The sequence below is a fragment of the Phycomyces blakesleeanus genome (assembly GCF_001638985.1).
Source record: "Phycomyces blakesleeanus NRRL 1555(-) unplaced genomic scaffold PHYBLscaffold_41, whole genome shotgun sequence".
In the NCBI taxonomy this organism is placed as follows: domain Eukaryota; kingdom Fungi; phylum Mucoromycota; class Mucoromycetes; order Mucorales; family Phycomycetaceae; genus Phycomyces; species Phycomyces blakesleeanus.
The window spans coordinates 176,226-196,190 of NW_017265190.1; the positions used below are offsets into that span (position 1 = coordinate 176,226).

A 19,965-nucleotide genomic window follows, 5' to 3' on the forward strand; every position below is an offset into this window, starting at 1 on the left:
CTCTATTGCACGGTTATTACATACACACATACACACATACACACACACACACATATATATATATATATATATATACACTTACTATCGGATCAAAGCCTTTGACCAAGTCTTTAAAAACTGTTAGCTCTTCACCAAGGTCAACATAATTACGACAGTTAAGGAGAACACCCAAAAGAGCCAACGTAGCACAGGCATTCGTTATTACCTTTATTTATTATTATATATTTTATTAACAAAAAAAAACTTGCTTTGTTTTCTGATTATTTACAGTATAATACTATGCAAAATAAAGTAAAATTTATCTATCTATTTGTCTATATACATATACACTCACCTGGGATGGATAAAAGATTCCTTTTGCGTCAAGATCAAAAGCTGTGTCGTCCTTGGCCAATTCTGGTTCGGTGTATGAAAATCCAAAAATAAGACCATGTACATTTTGCCCTTCTAATAAGCTATCACAAAAAAAACAAAATGACGTTAATTAAAATATAGATATACACATATTACATAGGCACATTGTATATATTTAAATCAAATTAAATCAAATCAAATTATACTTGCCTCTTAGCATCAAAATACTTAGAATCCAGGTCAAAAATCTCTTGAATAATAATATTCTTGACGCCATATTTTTGTACCATTTCTGTAAAGATATCTATCATTTTTTTTTGTTGGGTTGTAAATAATAGTAATAGTAATAGTGTGTAAATTGATACAAGAAAAATCAATTATTATTTATTTAATCAATTAATTAATATATATATATATACATTTTACAATCTTTATTGATTACTTGATTACTTTCTTCCATGTTTTTCATCTTCTTATTATTATTTTACCTGGATCAGATTCAACCGTACACCATGGTGCGAAAAAGATGTCAGTTTCATTAGCCGGTTTGGATTGACTAATTTGTTGGGGATGCTCAGATGCGGTTTTAGCGGCCGAGGTACTTCGCGTTGACATTCGAGATGTAGTATTCTGAGCATCTGAATCTAATCAAGAAAACATTGATGGGAGAACGTCGTAATAAAAAAAAAAAGGTATTTGGTTAATCTTTGGAATGAAAAGAAATAATAAGGGGAAATTCTTCTTCTGCTGCTGCTTCAACTACAGCAAATATAGCAATAGCAATAGCGATAGCAGCAGGATCAGAAGTATCGGTACGAGTGCAAGTAGGACTAGAAGATCCTAAAGTATTAGCAGTAGTACCAGCAATAGCAGCAGCAGCAGTAGACAATGACACAGGGGTTCTCCCTGGATTTTCTCTATTAGCTGGTTTCCTTCCTCTTTTGCGAGGACCTAAGCATAAGTAGAATTAGAAGCTTCTAAAACATCAACAAGAATATCAGCAACAGTACCGGTAACAGCAGTAGTGGTGGTAGACACTGTCACGGGGATTTTCTCTGGATCTTGCCTATTAGCTGGTTTCCTTCCTCTTTTACGAGGACCTAAGTATAAGTAGAATTAGAAGTTTCAAAAAAATATTAACAGCAGTATCAGTAACAGTACCAGAAACAGCAGTAGTAGCAGTAGTAGCAACCGTAGGCAATGTCGCGGGGATTTTCTCTGGCTCTTCTCTATTAGCAGGCTTCCTTCCTCTTTTGCGAGGGCCTAAGTATAAGTAGAATTAGAAGCTTTAAAGGTATCAAGAACAGTATCAGCAACAGTACCAGAAACAGCAGTAGTAGCAACAGTAGACACTGTCACGGGGATTTGCTCTGGATTTTCTCTATTAGCTGGCTTCCTCCCTCTTTTGCGAGGGGCTAAGTATAAGTAGAATTAGAAGCTTTAAAGGTATCAAAAGCAGTATTAGAAGTAGTACCAGCGGTAGCAACAACAGGAGCAGACAATGACATAAGAATTTCCTCTTGAATTTCTGTTTCAGTCGCCGGATCTTCTTTCTTGAGACGTTTGCTATATCTTTGCCCACTTGAGTTTGGATCCATTTTTTGGGATAATATCGACTTCTTTTGTTTTGACAAAGGTGGAGAATAATTTTTTTTTTCCTTTTGATTTTTGATTTATTTATTTATTTTTACAGCCTTTATATATAATTTCAATATAAAAAAAAATTAATACGAAAAATAAGAAATCGTGTTTGAAAAGAAAGAAAGAAAAGGGAAAAAAAAAATTCACTATCTTAGTTTTTAGTTTTTGTTTTTGTTTTTTTTTTTTTTAAAAAAAAAATTAATTTTTATTCTTGAGAATATTTGTGTGAGAATATTAGCAGTTTTTATTTTTTTATTTTTTTTATTTTTATTTTTTATTTTTATTTTTGGCTTTGGGTTTGGGTTTAGGTTTGGGTTTGGTTTTCTTCTTTGAAAGAAATTCAAAATTTATGAAGCGCATATTTAGATTTACAGGATATCATAGTAATGTCAAGCAGTCTCTTCTTTTGGTAATAAAGTGCGTTATTGCAGAGTGGATATATATATATATATATATATATATATATGACAGTAAATATATCCATGTATGCTTTTAAGTCGCAGTTTGGTATGAACAGTAGCAGCAAAATATGTAGGTATGTAGGTAGGTAGATAAATAGTAGTAGTATTTGTAGTACATTGTTCTCTGGCCTATATTTGTTCCCCGTATTGGATATATAGATGTCATCTTTCGAAGAAAAAAAAAGGAAGAATAAAAAGGTTCAAATTCTAATTTTTTTTTTAAAAAAAAAAGACTGGGTATCATTCAGATCCCGAGATTCTATATTGATTGTCTCTTGATACACTTATTTATATATATATATTAATAGGCACTGGTACAATGAATAGCAAAGATTGAACTTCCTAATACATACACACATGTACGCACATACATACATACATACATACATACATATATCTACATTATTCTTATATGTTTATTGCATGGAGACTGTAAACCACGTTGGTAAATCTAATTAATTTATTTTCGATGAATTAAAATTTATTTATTTTTATTTGTATCAAACAAAATTCTATTAAATTGCCCAGAAACAGGTCTTAATTCCTATACAAGAAAGATAGGATTCCTGGGAACATGTTAGTAAACACATACAAATATGTGGGCTGCCTAGTAAAATAATAAATACAGAGAGTAGGGAAAACAATAAAGCAAATAAACAGAGGAAAGTAACACGAGCATAAAAGAGAGAGAGAGAGAGAGAGAGAAAAGGGAAGTTGAGCGTATATAATTTATAAAGAATTTTAGGGGAACTGGTGGGCTGGTAAAATACTATCATAATTATTATATTTGTAATACAAACGTTCAAATCTACCAAATAATAGGATATATTAAGCAAGGGCGTATTTGGCGGCCTAATTGGATTAAGCATAAAAGTGGTACACTGGAGGCTTGACAAAATCATAAAAAAATAGAAACAAACAAGAGAGAGATACACTCAGAAAACCATAAAGTGTGTTACAGGTGACAGTGAATAACGTCAAAGACCCGAAAAAAATTGTGAGAAAGGTTACATATGTAATACAGAATGACAAAGAAGGGCCGTAAGATATCGGTATTTGTGTCAGTAACGCAGAAGAACCTCTGAATGATGTTTGGATACGCTGGTCGGTGATATTGAATGTCATAAAAAAGGGGGACAATGAAGTGAAGGATCATATTAAAAGGTATCGGATACCACCAGTTCGTGAGATTGAGAGTTAGGAAGAAAAGTATTGCGTGGCATAGGGTGTCATATAACATTAGGAGGAAGAGGAAGAGATAAGCATATTGAAGGAGGTGTATCATAAGCAAATAAAAATAAAATGTAAAATATAGGGCAGAACTGGGTGGGCAAAGTGACTTTGCGACTTGTAAGATAAAGTAAAGTACAAGATACAATTATAAAATAAATAGAAAAACGGGCTCATAGCCAACGTATAAGAATCAAATGAATTGTTGGCGCAAGAAGAAGGAGAGGAAAAATGCATTGCGACCGGAGAGCATAGTGTTGTGTGGGCTGTATCAAAGAGGCCCAGTTTTCCAGTGGGTCGAGTAAGGCATAAGGTGGTATTTTTTTTTACCTTTTGAGACGCACGGTACATAGCAAGTATACCAATAATAGCCTGGAGGGCTTAAAGGGAACAACCGCGGGAACCAGACGGGATAGAGATTATGCCAAAGGGCGAGAAAGGATGGGGACCCTAACGATTGTTGCACAGATACAAGCAGAAATTTAACATTGAGAAGCTTGGTTCCGGATGGATAGTGTGAGCAAGTAGATAAGCTGAATAAATGGCCGGCGAAGAAGACGAACACTCATTCTAAGCTAAAATCCCAACCGACTAGAGAGCGGCCATCCATTCTGGAAGTGAGGTGCTAGACAAAGAAAGAGGGCATGATATTTGTGCATATTGACCTTGGCATTTGGTATCCAAGCAATGAGTACGGATATGTATGTTCAGCCGGTGTAAACCATAGGGAGCCTTGATATATTTGAGGAAAGTGTAAACATAAGAAATTACTTTGAGATAGATAGAGATATTAAAGAAGCCAACTGTTATAATTTGAATCGTCTTTTATAGTTTCCTAAACTAATACTACTCATTATTCGCAGTAGCTATTGAAACACAACACATTAACAAAATATGTTATCTTTTGTCTCTTATATATACATATATAGCATTATAAGTCTACTAGTACCGAAGAAAATAAGTTCAATTCCTCGGGACTTGTCTGTAAGCTATTGAAGAAGAACATGGGAATAAAAGAAGTAAAAAGATCTATTCAATTGATTGCTCCTCAAATATATACAAGAAAAGAGTAAGCTATTATTATAAAATACCTTATACTCTAAGCTTTTAAGCTTAAAATTTAATATACAGCAAATTTCCATCAATATACAAGAAAAAAAAAGGGTTACTATATATCATAGCTTACCCAAACCTGTGGGGCCAAAGCATAATTTGCATACAAGAAAAAAATTAGCATGGAGGAACACGGGTGATTTTCCTTCCTTCCTTTGAAGTCTTGGACTTTGTGACGAGCTATCCTCCCCAGCCACACCTGGTAGCCTTCTACCCCTTGTCAAGCTTCTTTTTTTACCGTTTGCGTACAACAATCGACACAATGTTTGGCATCTTACCCAGAGCACACACCATCACTACCGCTGCTGTTCGTCGCGCAACAGTCGGTAAGGACCACATTTACCTTTTCAAATTTTGCTTTTCTTGATCCTCCATTACTTTATTCCCCTCCTCCTTTTTTTCTTTTTCTGCTTTTCCTCATTCACACTTTCTCTAGCTGCCCCTCTTCAGCGCGCCTTTATTCACGCAAAATACGACGACGAAGAGCCTAAATTCGTTAGCCATGACGCCAGCCTTCATTCTCTCGGCGCTCGTCTTGGTCTCCAGGCTCTCGACAAAGATATTCTCCGCAAGGCTGTAACCCACAAGTCCCTGGAAGACCAGGACAACAATGCAGCTCTTGAGTTTATTGGTAAGATAACCATCTACCTTAAGCTTCGAAAATTATTGCACACACAAACAATAATTTTTATGATAAACGCAACTGGCAATTAAATTTAACTGTATTATTATAACTATAACTATAACTATAACTATAACTATTATTTATTCACTTATTTACTTCATTTAGGCAAGCGTGTTGTTGGTATCTGTGCCACTGAACACTTCCATTGCAAGTACCCTGAGATGCACCCCGACGCATTCGATGCTACACTGTTTTCTTATATCGGAAACCGTTCAATCGGCCGTGTCGGATCTAACGCTGGTCTCCAGCACTCTATCCGCTGGAAAGCACCCCAGTCTGACGACGAAAAGCTTGGACAATCGACTGTTATGGCCGATTGCATGAACGCACTTATTGGTGCCGTTTATCAGGAACAGGGTTTCGAGGCTGCCAAGAAGTTCATCCATGGCCATGTTTTGAGCCGTGACTTTGATGTCAAGACTGTCCTCAAGGTCGGTCAGCCCAAGCGCCACTTGACTGCTCTTCTCAAGAAGATCGGTAAGCCTAAGGCTATCTCACGCTTGGTTTCTGAGACCGGTCGTCTCTCTAGCGCACCTGTGTTTGTGGTCGGTGTGTTTTCGGGTGAAGAAAAGCTCGGTGAAGGTAAAAGGGGATTCTTTTTTTTTATTTGTTTATTTGGTTGGTTGATTGGATTCTAATCAATTATATCGGGTGGATATATACACACACATACAAAACAATGAATGGATAAATGGACGAACAAATCAATTAATGAATGAATGAATGAATGTCAATTTCTAGGTTTCGGAAGCTCTATCAAGATGGCTGAACACGCTGTAAGTGGGACTTTATTTTATCTTCGGGGGAGTTGTAGAATGAGATTGGATGAGCAATATAATATACTGAGAGTATCTTTATTTTTTTTTATTGATTTTTTGGTTTATTGGTTTATTGATATATCGGTATATTAGGCATTGCAAGATGCATTGTACCAACATTATGGCAAGGTAACAAAGGATTTTACTCTGCCCTCTGACGCTGGTAAAGTAGAGCAGTACACTCCTGCTTTCTTGGGAAACACACAGGCAATTATCTAGATTTTTAAACAAACACAAAAATGAATTGTGGCTGTGGTGCTATTGACACTCTTTTTTTCTCTATACACATGCACACATACACATACACATACACATACACATACACACACCTCTATACATATACATATACATATACATATATACATATATACATATATATATATCTATATCTATATCTATATATACGCACACAGACCCACTCACCCACAGAAAGACAGATACACACACAAACATTTATATATATATATATATATATAATTTTTTTTAAAAAAAGAAAAAAAAACAAGATGATGATAGTGAGGGTGAGGGAAATAGTAATAATAAGCCGGGCTTCTTAATCGTGGTGCTCAGTAATAGGAGCAGCAAAATAGACGCCCTCCTACAAGTAAAAAGAAAAGGAAAGGAAGGAAAGGTTAAATAAGAATTAAGTGTATGTGTTATTGAATGGTTGTTGAAACAAACTTATTCTATATTTTACCATGATGGCATCACTATTATTGTTATTATTGTTATTATCATTATTTACCTGGGCAATCCATTGAGTGTGCTTGGAAGATCCTTTTGTGCCAGACACTTCGAGCTGACCGGGAATAGGGTGCCCAAATTGGTGAGCACCATTGCAAGACAGATATGCCTGACTCTCGACGTGGACGAATTGTACTGGTTCTTCACGGAGCCAGAACTTGGATCCTGAAGCACACTCTACACGCCAATCATCGCCTGTGTCATTACCATCATAGCAACTAACTTCCTGCTGTGATGACAAAGGAGACTTGTGGTTGTGGCTGTGGAGGTATCCATTGGTATTTGTGTGACGCAGGCGAATGATAGATCCACATGGCACAGGATCACTAAGAAGAAGAAGAAGAAGAAGAAGGGAAATTATTTATAACGATTGGTTGATTAATATGAATTTAATACTGTTATGCATCTTACACAATTCATTTATTTGTTTTTTTTTGTATTTAAATTTAATTTAATTCGTTTTCTTTATTTCTTTACTTACCCTCTCTTGCATTGTTTTCCAAATGCAGCTCTCAATAACCAGAAACTGTTGGCATCATCTGAACTAGAGAATCCAGTAACTGATTGTTGCCCAGATCCACTTCCTAAAAGTTAAAAAGAAAAGACAGCATATCTCATTAAATTTAAATCCATTATCTCGTTTCTGTTTTCGTTTGGTTCGGTTCGGTTCGGTTTGGTCCTTATTGTTAGTGAGCTAACCATAAGATACGCCATGAGAATGCAAGCGGTGTTGATTAGCTTGATTGGAAAGTTTTATAGTACTTCCACAGGTGACATGCTGGAATCCTAGTTGATCGTTAGTAATTAAATTTTGTTCATTATTCATAGCAGAATGTACCTTCTTCAAGAGGGGGTACAGAAGATGCAGCAAAGGCTAAAGGAATAAATGCTAGCCAGATGAGCTTCATTACGCGAAAAAAAAGGAAAAGGCAACAGGCACAAGATAGAAAATATAAGCTTAAAATCTCATTTTTGTATATATATATATATTTTAAGCACAGCTCAATCTGATACAGTGTTTTTACTTGAGATTGAGACAAATTAGGAATTTCCTTTAGCTCAACAGAACAAAGGTCTATTTAGACCAATAGAAACATGACATAAAAACAATTTAATAAAAAAAAATGAATCTGATGTATATATAAATATATATATATATAAATATATACATATATGCTCTATAGGGTCTTTATGGGTAACAAAAGAGAAATATATATTCTGTAACTTCTGGAGCAAGCAGTAAAAGATCGATTATACTATGGTAAAAATACAAAAGAGGAGTTTTTTTTTGCAAGATTTTCCGGGGGTTAAGGGTCGTTTTAAGGTTGAACTTTCTTTTCTATGGTGTACCCAAGAAGAATCTCTAAATTTCTTCAAAAGGTTTCTTTACTTCTTTGACACAGCTTCATTTTGTATTTTAATGTGTTATAATATGGTATAAGATATTCTTTCAAAACCTTTGTATTTGCATATGTATCTGTATTGACATCGTATTGGACCTGGCAGCCTTTTGACTCCACCATACTAAACAGTCTGGTGCTTAGACTTTAGGCAACATGAAAAGAAGTTCAAGTAAAGACAGTCTTGATATTGTGGATCTCACTTAAATACAGCTTATTAACGGTATCTGCTGCATATTTTAATGACCTTTTGAATCTCATTAACCTTTGGGTTTGCTTCAATAAGCTTATATATCGGCTTGAAATTCTTAACAGTGACTCTTGCAAGTTTACCTTTTTCAGATTCAGTTCCAAGTCTTTGTTAACAAAGGTGTGACTATGATAACCTACTGTTTCATCTATAGCCTCTAAGAAGAAGAAATATATATCCTTTTGTTTTTCTTTTGAGAAAAGTAGTACTTTGTATAATATATGGGTAATTCTTACAAGATTAGTATATAAGAAAAGGCTTTATAAGCAGGAATTTCATTAAGCTATTAAGAACACGATTTCTTTTTTCGATCTAGTTACTTTTGTTTCGAGGCACTTTGTTGCTGATTGATGCCGAACCAAAAGGAACTCTTCATGAGTCCGGCAAATGGTTGAAAGCGAAAGTTTGAAAATGTTGTGTTCCACGGAAACTACGTAGCCAAAGAATAGTTTATATATATTAAGAATACAGACAAAAGTAACAAGAATAAAAGAAATAAATGAAAGGAGATAAAGCATGTACAGAGTTTCTCCTTTTCTTTATTTGTTGGGTTATTAAATTGCCGCCGATAAACCTAAAAATGAAAATTGGCGTGAAATCTTCAAAATGTATAACTGTATGAGTTCGTTAATCCTAAAGGGGGTCCACCTTTTCTGATGGGAGCCGACGGTTCGATTTTACCAGACCATCCAAATGTGACTTTTTATGCAAATTCCAATAATTATATCTGGTCCCTAATGATACATAAACTACTATTATTATTATTATTATAAAGTTACTTTAATATATAGATAGATAGGTAGTGTATGGACTTGTAGCAATTAATAATCATTTTCTTGGGTGTAGATTTTCTTTACATCAGTAAAAATATATTCACTCAGTAATATTGTTTTTCGAAATTTTAAAAGCATACGCAAAATCATGTTGAGCAACCCATATGGTAATGAACTGTGGTGTGAGCCAAGTTTACCAAGCAAAAAAAAATAAAAATAAAAATATATATCGAAAACCTATAAATAACCAGGTTCATTAGCCCTGTTCATTAACCCGCTTATAGCCCATGTCCCATAACTCTCTTTTAGCCCGAATCTATAATCTGCTTCTACCCCGGTCTATTACCCCAATGCATTAAAGCCAAAGCTCGATATAGTAGAGAGGTTGTGGACTTGTAACAATCTAGTCAGTAAAGTTTACGCAAGTGTTTACGTTTTGCAGCACAAAGTTTATATAGCCAAATTTGTTATAAACATTGCAAACACAATTAACGCAATCTTTGATTTAGAAAATATACTTTTAATATAGATGATTTATTGTTATATTGACATAAGAAGCAGCACAAGGTGTATACAATATTTGTAGAAACATAGACAAACAAGCAAAGCATCTAATAATGGTGACTTTGTTGGAGAATTTTGTCTTAAAATACACCATGCGTCTATGGACCAGACACTATTAAGTCAGGTTGTATTGAATTATATTTAATCGTATAAAAGCTAAGCTAAGATTAACTATTGTCATTCTTATCTCATATATCTAAAATATGCTTTTACTGACATTCTTAATACTAAACATAAATATTAATATCACACAGCCAAAATAGTAATGTAGAATATTTGGCTTTTAGACAATTGCTTTCAACACAATCAGGCATGATTATAAGGGTAAATATATCAAACTCAAAAGAAACAAAAGAACGAAAGGGTTATTATAAGTATTTTTTTCTTATCTTGTATATTACGAGGTAAGTATGCAATTTCTGTATGGGTTTAATGCTGGAAAAATTAAAAAACATTTGCACAAACAGAAACAAAACAACTCAGGAAAAACAATGATTAGGAGGCCTCCAGAATGTTGTCGGTACAAATAAGTGGAAACTCCCATCAAACTACAACAATCTAAGGGTAAGAATACAGCAACAAGATCGGCACATAGTAAAACATAGCAACGACCAGAAGGAGAAAAGACGTAATATTATCTAAGGACTATTACAGCTTATATATATTGTTTATCACGTTGAAGTCTATCCCTTATTCGGCGCGCCTTTCGAATCAAGCGATGGTCATCCCCAGAGGGATGATTACCCAGCTTCCACTCAACAGCTCGGTATGCAAACCAGGATGCCTCAAGGATCAAATAGCCCGCCACAATCTCCAATACACCTGCACCCCAGCCCACATAAAATGCTTTTATTCCACCTTCATCACGCCATGTTCGGTGAACACAGTCAAAAAATCCTCGATAAGTTGTGTTGATTTTGTGGACACCTGAATCCTGCAACATCAGCTTAAACATAACAGTGTCGATTGGATAGCTGATGGCCCGTGCTAAAATGCTGCTCGCTACCCCACATGCGATCTCAGGATAAAAAGTATTGAGCATAGCAACATCGTCACGTTTGGGTTTCGGACTAGAGCGATCTTCACGGCGACGGGATCTGGATGGTTTTGCAGGTGTCTTGACTCCGAGTGTAAAGACTCGATAAACGCGCTTATAAAGGTAAAGTAGCAGCTTCTCGGTAAGGGTGTTGACGATGCAGGAGGGCACAAAAGAGGACATGAGTGGGAGAGAGTTGCTAGATGAGTCATGTCGCCAAGGTATAAAGCGAACAAGATTCGATTTATATGCTGCCATAAAGTCTTTGTAGCCCAAGATACATCGGCGAGTCATTTCAGAGTTACTTTGGACTCTCATAACCAAAGCGGTCCGATGTAATGGATAAAGAGCGATGTTGATCGCGAATCCAGCACTACTTAAGGTAAGAAACCATCGTTTCCATTTATAAACTCAAAGCTCATTCTTCCAAACCTTCGTTCGACAGCCTGGATCAAGAAGCGCCAGGGTAATCCTAGATGAGCCGTTGCTGGTGCGATGGTTGTTTGGAAGAACTCACTCAACAGCAATTCGTATGCACCTGCCACCGCCTGACCCACTAACCCAAGCCCAAATCCAGGGTATAGTGCACGAATTCCATCTCGTCTAGCTGTAGATAATAGGAATTTTGCGCTTCCCCAAGGAGTGTCTTTTCCTGAGCTGTAATAGGCGGGGAATGCCTGGTATCGATGCCTTGCCACTACCACTGGAAAACACAAAGCATAATTGGCTACCATTGATCCACCCAAAAGGCATAATGTTGCGATTGATTCTCTTGTTTCTAGATTACATGCATTGAATTAGAAATTATAAGCAATTTAATTAGCATGTGATTTATACCTCTTCGTTCTGGAAATTCGCAATGTTTAATGACAGTATTGGTAAAACTCAATTCTGCATCTAAAATGGCCTGAGCTTGGAGTCTGGAGCGATTGACCTGTCGCTCAAGGCGATCGCTATCAATTCCTTGTTCGTTATCGATTGAACATCCTGGAGAGAGTAGCCCCAAGTAAGCAGTGAGCGTCATAAGTTAAGAGATTTTATTATTATAAATATTTATATATATATATAAAAGAAAGTTGAATATGCTAATGGATGAAAGGATGGAATGATGATCTACACAATCTAATCTGCCTGCTTGCCTGCCTGCCTAGTCTATCCAGCCTTGTCAGTCACACAGTGGCTACATATTGACATAAATGTCAGGCCAGAACACAAGTAAAAATATATATAATAGAAGAAAGGGATATGCTTATTAGGGATCTTAGACTGATCCTAGCAGAGTATGACAATAGGACATTTGCCTTGTCCGGAAATATGGTCTACAGAGAGTTGCATATGTGCCCTGCTTAGAGCCTATTAGCAATTCACGCGTTGTTAGTGGATAAAAGGAGACTAAATGATCTACTGCGCACCAAGCTCTTTTCTTTTGGAACCGCATACAGCTTCTAAAATAGACTCTTTTATATTGTTATTGTTAGAAACAGGAGTAAGGATATAATCGCCACCCTACAACATCCTGTATTTTCTCTTTTTTTCAAAATTAATGGATATGATTTTGCTAATCTACAACATGTCAGTATAAATATATAAATGTAAAAAGGGGTATATATATATATGTGTGTGTGTATGTGTGTATGTGTATGTGTGTGTGTTTGTATGTGAATTGTAAGTATTAAAGACAAAGAGCTAGAGAGGAGAGTAAAAGGGAGAATGGCTCTAAATGGGCTTTCAAAGGAGTTAAACAGCACGTCAGGGGGGGAGAGGGTTGAATATATATATGCTTTTTTTTTTGCTGCAAGAGAACTTTACCGATGAGTAAGTAAACCAAAGATATCTTGGTCAATCTTCCCCTTTTCTTTTCTTACCTTTGGAAAGATTCTCAACCATCTCCACTTCTTCTTCTTCTTTTACTTCTTCATATTCTCTGATTCACAAAGCCTCTTTCTTCTCCTCTCCTTTTTTTCCCTCAAGGCGTGGACTGGGCACTCTTCCTACTCATTTTTCCCCTGCCATTTGGTCTCTTTAAGGCACTACATTCTAAGAGATGCAGAGACAGCTGCTTACATTTCCATCGTTGCCTGGGATTCTTCCTGGTGCCCATGTAACAGATCTCACCGATATTGAAAACTTAACAGAAGAAGCTATTGTGACAACAGTCCGAGCACGTTTCTTGCAGGACAAAATCTACACTCGCATACGAAATTCGATTTTATTAGCTGTAAATCCTTACAAAGATATTCGATCGTCAATACAAGAGGCGAGCGCCAATTACCTGACTGAATACAAAGATACAGAGAACCGTGACAGGCTTGACCCCCATATATTTCAACATGTTAACCAAGCTTATTTTCATATGCGACGCACAGGACAAGACCAGTCTATTGTGTTTAGGTTCGTATTGATTTATCCCCTGTAAATCTTTTTTTTTCTTCTTCTTTCTTTCAGCAATCTCATCCTTCTTTCTTTTTATATATATATTTATAACATTTTTTATGCAGTGGATTATGTGGAAGTGGAAAATCAGAATTACATCAATGGGCACTCTATCACCTTGTAACTTTAAGCAGTGGTCACAAAAAGAAACAACAATCAAAAGTTCAAGAGCTTATTCAAATGGCCTATGGTGTCTTGGAAGCTTTTGGACATGCAAAAACTGTCGGTAATGGAAATGCCTCTCGTTTTGGAAAATATCTTGAGCTTCAGTTCAACGAACGGGGTAGAATGACTGGCGCCAAGTTTCTCGATTACATGCTTGAAAAATCTCGAGTGACCCATTTTCTTAGTGATGATGAACGTAATTTTCATGTGTTCTATTACCTCCTACACGGAACAAATGCAGAAGAGAAGACCCTGTTGCGCTTACAGGATGGCGGGGCGTCATACGGGACTTTGTACAGAAACAAGGAGGCTGCCAGAACTGCGGCCTGCGGCCTGGCTGAAGAGGATGCCGAAAAGTATGCTGAACTAAGAAGTCATCTAAAAGCACTGGGGATCAACAAAACCACCTGGCTGCATATTACACAGGTTCTTGCAGCCATCCTTCATCTTGCCAGCCTTCAATTTATGGATGATGCTTCAAATATGCAGGATTCTGCTATCGTTAAGAATACGGAAGAACTCGACATTGCAGCAGATCTGTTAGGTGTCGAGCCCAAAGCTCTCGAATCAGTCCTTACTTACAAAACAAAACTTATAAAACGGGATCTGACAACAATTTTTCTGAATGCTGAACAAGCTGCATCCCAGAGAGATCACTTAATCCAGGTCCTCTACTCACTCCTTTTTGGATGGATAGTCGAGGTTCTCAACAAGCGTCTTTGTAAGGCTAATTTCCAGAATTTCATCGGTATCGTAGATTTTCCAGGAGCGGAGGCTCCTACTATTGCCTCGTTCGATAAATTTTGTGTAAACTTTTCAAACGAGAAGCTTCAGCATTTTATGCTACAGCATATTACTGATCGGAACATGGAGGTCTATAGCGAGGCTGCAATCAGAAAAGAACCTATCGTGCTCCAGAGCAATGCCGAGTGCCTCCAATTAATCACCGACCCTTCACACGGACTATTGGCTAATATGGGCCGTCTTGTAAAGGCTGCGATTGGTGTAGACGAAAATGTGGAAAAGCAAAAGACTCGCCAGGCGATGGATGAGTTTTTATTCGAGAACTCAAAGAACTCCTGTCTATCTACAAAACGATCTGATGCCGGTACACAGTTGTTCACAATTCAACATTTTACGGGTCAGGTTACCTATTCAACTGTCAATTTTTTTGCAAGCGATAGTGAGGCCTTGAGCGCAGATTTCGTTTCTTTGTTTCGAAGTAATAATTCCCATCACCATAGTACACATGATGATGTTTACGGAGATCCGCTAGTGAATGAACTTGTGAGTCTTTTGTTTGCCCAAAAGACAATAGCAACAGAAATGCACCCCAAAAATAGCCGAGCCGTGGTATCCGTGCAGCAGTCATCCAAACCTCGCCGATCACCATCCACCCGAAAATCCAAGGATGAACCTACGCCAGCCACAGGCGCTACTATCAACAGCCGAGCCGAGCATCTGGGCGAAGCGCTGAACGATCTGACACTCACTCTAGAAGAGACCAAGATCTGGTGGGTGATCTGCCTTAGACCCAACGATCTTCTTTTGCCAAATTCGTGTGATGCAAAGAAGGTTACAGCCCAGATAAAATTATTCAGTCTGATAGATATTACTATGCGCTCAAAGCATGAGTATACTATGCGTATTGACATGGACGAATTTTGCGACCGGTACGTCGACCTTATCCAAGCAACAGTGGTTGAGCTAGATGCGGAACCGAAAGACAAATGTTCAGCTCTCAAAGATTCTTTACGCTGGACAGAGCGTATGATGATGATTGGGGAAGATAAGGTAAATGCCTGCGTGTACTTTATTTGATGTCATTCCCTTTATAACCTTCACAATGTAAATCAATTTAGGTCTATTTGAGTGAACATGCATGGGCTATGCTCGAAAATAAATTGCGTAGCATGGAAAAGCGTGAACAAAGAAGAGCACGATGTATTGCCAAAGGAATTCCATTTGTTGGTAAATAGAAAAATGACACACACACACTTACATATACATACATATACATACATACCCAATAGCTTGACAGTTTTCTGATGCTTATATCTTGGCTAATTAATATATACTGCTAATAGAAGAAGAAGAAATTGTACCCATGACACCATCACTCTCTCAAGATCCACCCTCTTGTTTTGGCCCTTCCATGACAGATGTCGGTTCGGTGTATTCTGAAGATTGTATTGACGAGCACCATCATCACCATCACCATCACATGCACTACGACGAAACTGAATCTGTGTGCTCTTCTCATATGTGCGACGGTAGCTCAAGCATGTCTCGAACACCTTGTGAAACAGAAGATGCTAGTTTTATGGAGCAAGAAGAAACCATCACTGCTGTCAAGCCGGTCGTCCTTTCAGCAGAAAAGCCTTCTGAGCACAACGAACGAAAAACAGCTACAGCCCGCCGAGGATGGGTCATCTTGACCTGGGTGTGTACTTGGTGGATCCCAAGTATCTTTATGAGTACATGCGGTGGCATGCGTCGATCTGATATTCGGATGGCATGGCGTGAAAAGGTTACTCTTTGTGTATTGATCTTTCTGCTTTGTGCGGCCATGGTATGGTTTATTGCTTTTTTCGGACAGCTTGTATGTCCACATCAGGACCTTTTTACACAATCTGAGCTCCAAGCTAAGAGTAATCGAGATAATGCATATATTGCCATCCGTGGGGAGGTATTTGACCTTACGTCTTTTGCTCCACGGCATTGGGCTTCCGAGGTCATTCCAGCAAACGCATTGTTTCAGTACAGCGGTCAGGACGCAAGTGATCTTTTTCCAGTCCAGGTGTCAGCCTTGTGTGACGGGCTAGACGGAATCGTACCCAAGGAAGTGACCCTTAACTCGCATATCAATATCACTGACTCTAATGCAGTTTACCACGACTTCCGGTACTTCCAAGAAGACTATCGCCCAGACTGGTACTTTGAACAGATGGTGTATCTTCGGAAGAATTATCGAATTGGGTTTATGGGTTATGATCCAGTTGATATTAAGAACCAGGCATCCGTACCTGTACAGATTGGTGGAATCAACACTCAACGCCAATGGGCTATACTACATAATAACATTTATGATCTAACGTCTTACATGATGGGTGGTCGAGGAGCTCGTGTTGCAGAAGGTCAGAGTCTGCCTGCCGACGTAAACATCGATTTTATTGACAATTCGATCACTGAGCTTTTTCGACAGCTTTCTGGAAGCGATGTTTCAGCCCATTTTGATTCATTACCACTAACGAAAGTTATGCGAGACCGCCAACTAGTATGCCTAAGAAACCTATTTCTGGTCGGAAAAGTTGATACACGTAATTCACTCCAATGTTTGATTTCTGAATACCTCTTGTTGTTGATCACCGGGTTCTTGTGCAGCGTAATTCTGTTTAAGTTTTTGGCTGCATTGCGCCTGACTTCAGAACCCGCATTAAACGAATATGACAAATTCATCATTTGCCAAGTTCCTTGCTATACCGAAGGCGAAGAATCTCTGATAAAGACCATAAACTCACTTACGGTCATGAAGTACGATGACAAACGTAAGCTTTTATTCCTGATCGCAGATGGCATGATTGTTGGTAGCGGCAATGACAGATCGACACCGCGCATTGTATTGGATATCCTGGGTGTCGATCCCAACACAGAGCCGGAGCCGATGTCTTTTCTATCCCTTGGAGATGGGCGAAAGCAACACAATATGGGAAAAGTCTATTCTGGCCTGTACGAATGTTCGGGTCATGTTGTGCCCTACATTGTTGTTGTAAAGGTTGGCACGCCAGAAGAACACCAGAAACCCGGTAATCGTGGAAAGCGTGATTCGCAAATGGTCTTGATGCGCTTCCTGAACAAGGTTCACTTTGATGCTCCAATGACCCCTCTTGAGCTCGAGATTCACCATCAGCTAAAAAACGTTATTGGTGTCAATCCTGGATTTTATGAATTTGTATTGATGGTCGATGCAGATACCGAGGTTCTGCCAGAATCCTTGACCCGCATGGTTTCTTGCTTTGTAAACGATAGCAAGATTGTCGGCCTTTGCGGCGAAACCATGCTGTCAAACGAAAAGGATACATGGGTTACCATGATCCAGGTCTATGAGTACTATATCTCCCATCATCTTGCCAAAGCTTTCGAATCTTTGTTTGGGTCAGTAACCTGCTTGCCAGGCTGTTTTTGCATGTACCGTATTCGATCTACTACCAGAAACCAGCCTCTGTTGGCCTCTAATCAAGTTATTTATGACTATGCTGAAAATGTTGTGGATACTCTTCACAAGAAAAACTTGCTGCATCTTGGCGAAGATCGGTACCTGACTACTCTTATTCTCAAGCACTTTCCAAACTACAAAACCAAGTTTACTCCAGATGCTGCATGCATGACTAATGCTCCTGATCGCTGGCCTGTATTACTATCTCAAAGAAGACGGTGGATTAACTCGACTGTTCACAACTTGGGGGAGCTTATGTTTCTGCCACAGCTGTGTGGTTTCTGTTGCTTTTCGATGCGGTTTGTAGTGATGCTAGATTTACTGAGTACGCTTGTTATGCCTGCTGTTGTATGTTATCTTGGCTACTTGGTGTATCAGCTGTGTACCAATACGAATCAAGTCCCACTCATGTCTATAATTACTCTTGCGGGTGTTTATGGTCTTCAAGCCATTATCTTTATTATGCGACGCAAGGTATGCTTGGGCTTTATTACATTATTTAGCTTGGTCAGATGTTAATTATTTGTTATTGTTTTAGTGGGAGCATGTTGGGTGGATGATTGTGTATGTCCTGGCTATCCCTGTCTTTTCTTTTTTGATTCCCATGTATGCATTCTGGCATTTTGATGATTTTTCGTGGGGAAACACTCGTATTGTTGTGAGCGAAAAGGGACTTCGAAAGGGGCTAGGCCCCGACGAAGGTGTATTCGAGCCTTCAAGTATTCCCACCAAGCGGTGGTCTGAACACGAAGAGGAAGAAGAAGAAGAGGGCAAAACCGAAGACCAGACCGACTGGGAGGAGCGATCGGCGTGTTCCAAGCACACAGTAGAAAGTGGCTGTAGTTGTGAAAAGCAACCATCCCATCCGATGACAAGTTCGACTAGGTCCACACTTTCTTGTGTCGAAGAAAGCGAATGCTCAATATACAGTGGAGACCAACACTCGGTTGGAATGTACGACCGACAATACTCACAGCAGTCAAGCTATTATTATGAAAGCAGTATTGCATATCATGACCCTCGTAATCCTCCTTCCATTGCTTCCCACCCACTTAGTCAGATGGAACCTTATACCAGCGGACCTAGCGAGGCGACCATTGTGCAAGAAATTGAACATATTCTGGATGATAATGATTTGATGCGACTCACAAAAAAGCAAGTGCGCGATACGTTATCTGAAGTGTTTGGGATGGACATGAGCTACAAGCGTGACTTTATCAACCAGTGCATTGAAACATTGCTTGCTGAACGGCTATAGTAGAGAGCACAAAAGTATACCCGATAGAGATGTTTCTTTGTTGAACACAGTCTTTCCTGTAATTATTCCTCTTATTTTATTTTTATTTATTTTCTATATTATATAACTTATCTCTTGAGTCCTCAGGGCTTACCTATTCCTTTTCTGTTGTCTCTATTTTTTATCTTCATTATAAAGAGTATTGTACTTGTCCATCACTACCAAATATTAAGTATAAAAAAAATAATTAATAATATACATATAGTAAAATATTTTTTGTTGTTGTTGAAAAATAGATAGGTAAAATGTGAGGCACTTTACGATTCACTTGTTTAATTAGAAATACGATATTCAAATGTATATCTAGATTTATAGATGCAACCCCCCTTCCCCCTTCAATTCCTCATTTCCTTACCCTGCATTCGGTACCAAGCCTATATCGATTTAGTCTTGGTTTATTCTGTACAGTATTGGTTGTAATTAACCAATTAACTATAATAGTAAAACAAAAACAAAGTACCATATAATAAAAATAAGAGAATATATAGCAAGTAAGCTTATCACAGTCTATTATTATTATGATTGTTTCTGCAAATTATTTTATAGACGCATCATACATCATAATGCTTGATACATTTGATATATTCAAATATTAACTTTTTAGGGTCTTCTTTTGTTTCTTTTATATGTATACCAATAAGCTGGACTTGCTTCTGTTATGAAGCTTTTAACAACAACAACAAGACCAGTGCAAATATTACTGTTCAATTTAAAAGAACTGGGAGCATAAATGCTTTAGAGTCCTTATCAAAGCATTGACTGCATGTGGCTCAAGCAAAAAAGAA

At 37.8% G+C, this 19,965-nt stretch overlaps 4 protein-coding genes across 4 annotated transcripts; 2 read left to right on the plus strand and 2 right to left on the minus strand.

Annotated features, from left to right (window-relative positions):
• Positions 1–5,061: 5,061 nt before the first annotated feature.
• On the plus strand, positions 5,062–6,795 carry PHYBLDRAFT_184044 (hypothetical protein; the record flags this gene model as incomplete). The annotated part of the gene is made up of 5 exons (XM_018438871.1): positions 5,062–5,125; positions 5,236–5,430; positions 5,590–6,066; positions 6,226–6,260; positions 6,396–6,795. 5 exons carry the CDS (start codon positions 5,062–5,064, stop codon positions 6,519–6,521), a joined length of 897 nt encoding a protein of 298 aa, XP_018283860.1. The 3' UTR covers positions 6,522–6,795.
• A 60-nt stretch (positions 6,796–6,855) lies between these two features.
• Positions 6,856–7,954, minus strand: PHYBLDRAFT_175784 (hypothetical protein; the record flags this gene model as incomplete). Its single annotated transcript, XM_018437575.1, has 5 exons — positions 6,856–6,900; positions 7,048–7,372; positions 7,528–7,630; positions 7,746–7,832; positions 7,885–7,954. 5 exons carry the CDS (start codon positions 7,952–7,954, stop codon positions 6,856–6,858), a joined length of 630 nt encoding a protein of 209 aa, XP_018283861.1.
• A 1,058-nt stretch (positions 7,955–9,012) lies between these two features.
• PHYBLDRAFT_175785 (hypothetical protein) lies at positions 9,013–12,093 on the minus strand (the record flags this gene model as incomplete). The annotated part of the gene is made up of 7 exons (XM_018437576.1): positions 9,013–9,126; positions 9,378–9,445; positions 9,718–9,808; positions 9,903–9,967; positions 10,709–11,442; positions 11,502–11,847; positions 11,907–12,093. The coding sequence occupies 7 exons, from the start codon at positions 12,091–12,093 to the stop codon at positions 9,013–9,015; spliced, it is 1,605 nt and encodes a 534-aa protein (XP_018283862.1).
• A 1,020-nt stretch (positions 12,094–13,113) lies between these two features.
• On the plus strand, positions 13,114–19,141 carry PHYBLDRAFT_153081 (glycosyltransferase family 2 protein; the record flags this gene model as incomplete). Its single annotated transcript, XM_018433058.1, has 5 exons — positions 13,114–13,460; positions 13,568–15,461; positions 15,530–15,638; positions 15,755–18,357; positions 18,422–19,141. 5 exons carry the CDS (start codon positions 13,114–13,116, stop codon positions 19,139–19,141), a joined length of 5,673 nt encoding a protein of 1,890 aa, XP_018283863.1.
• Between the last annotated feature and the right edge of the window lie 824 nt (positions 19,142–19,965).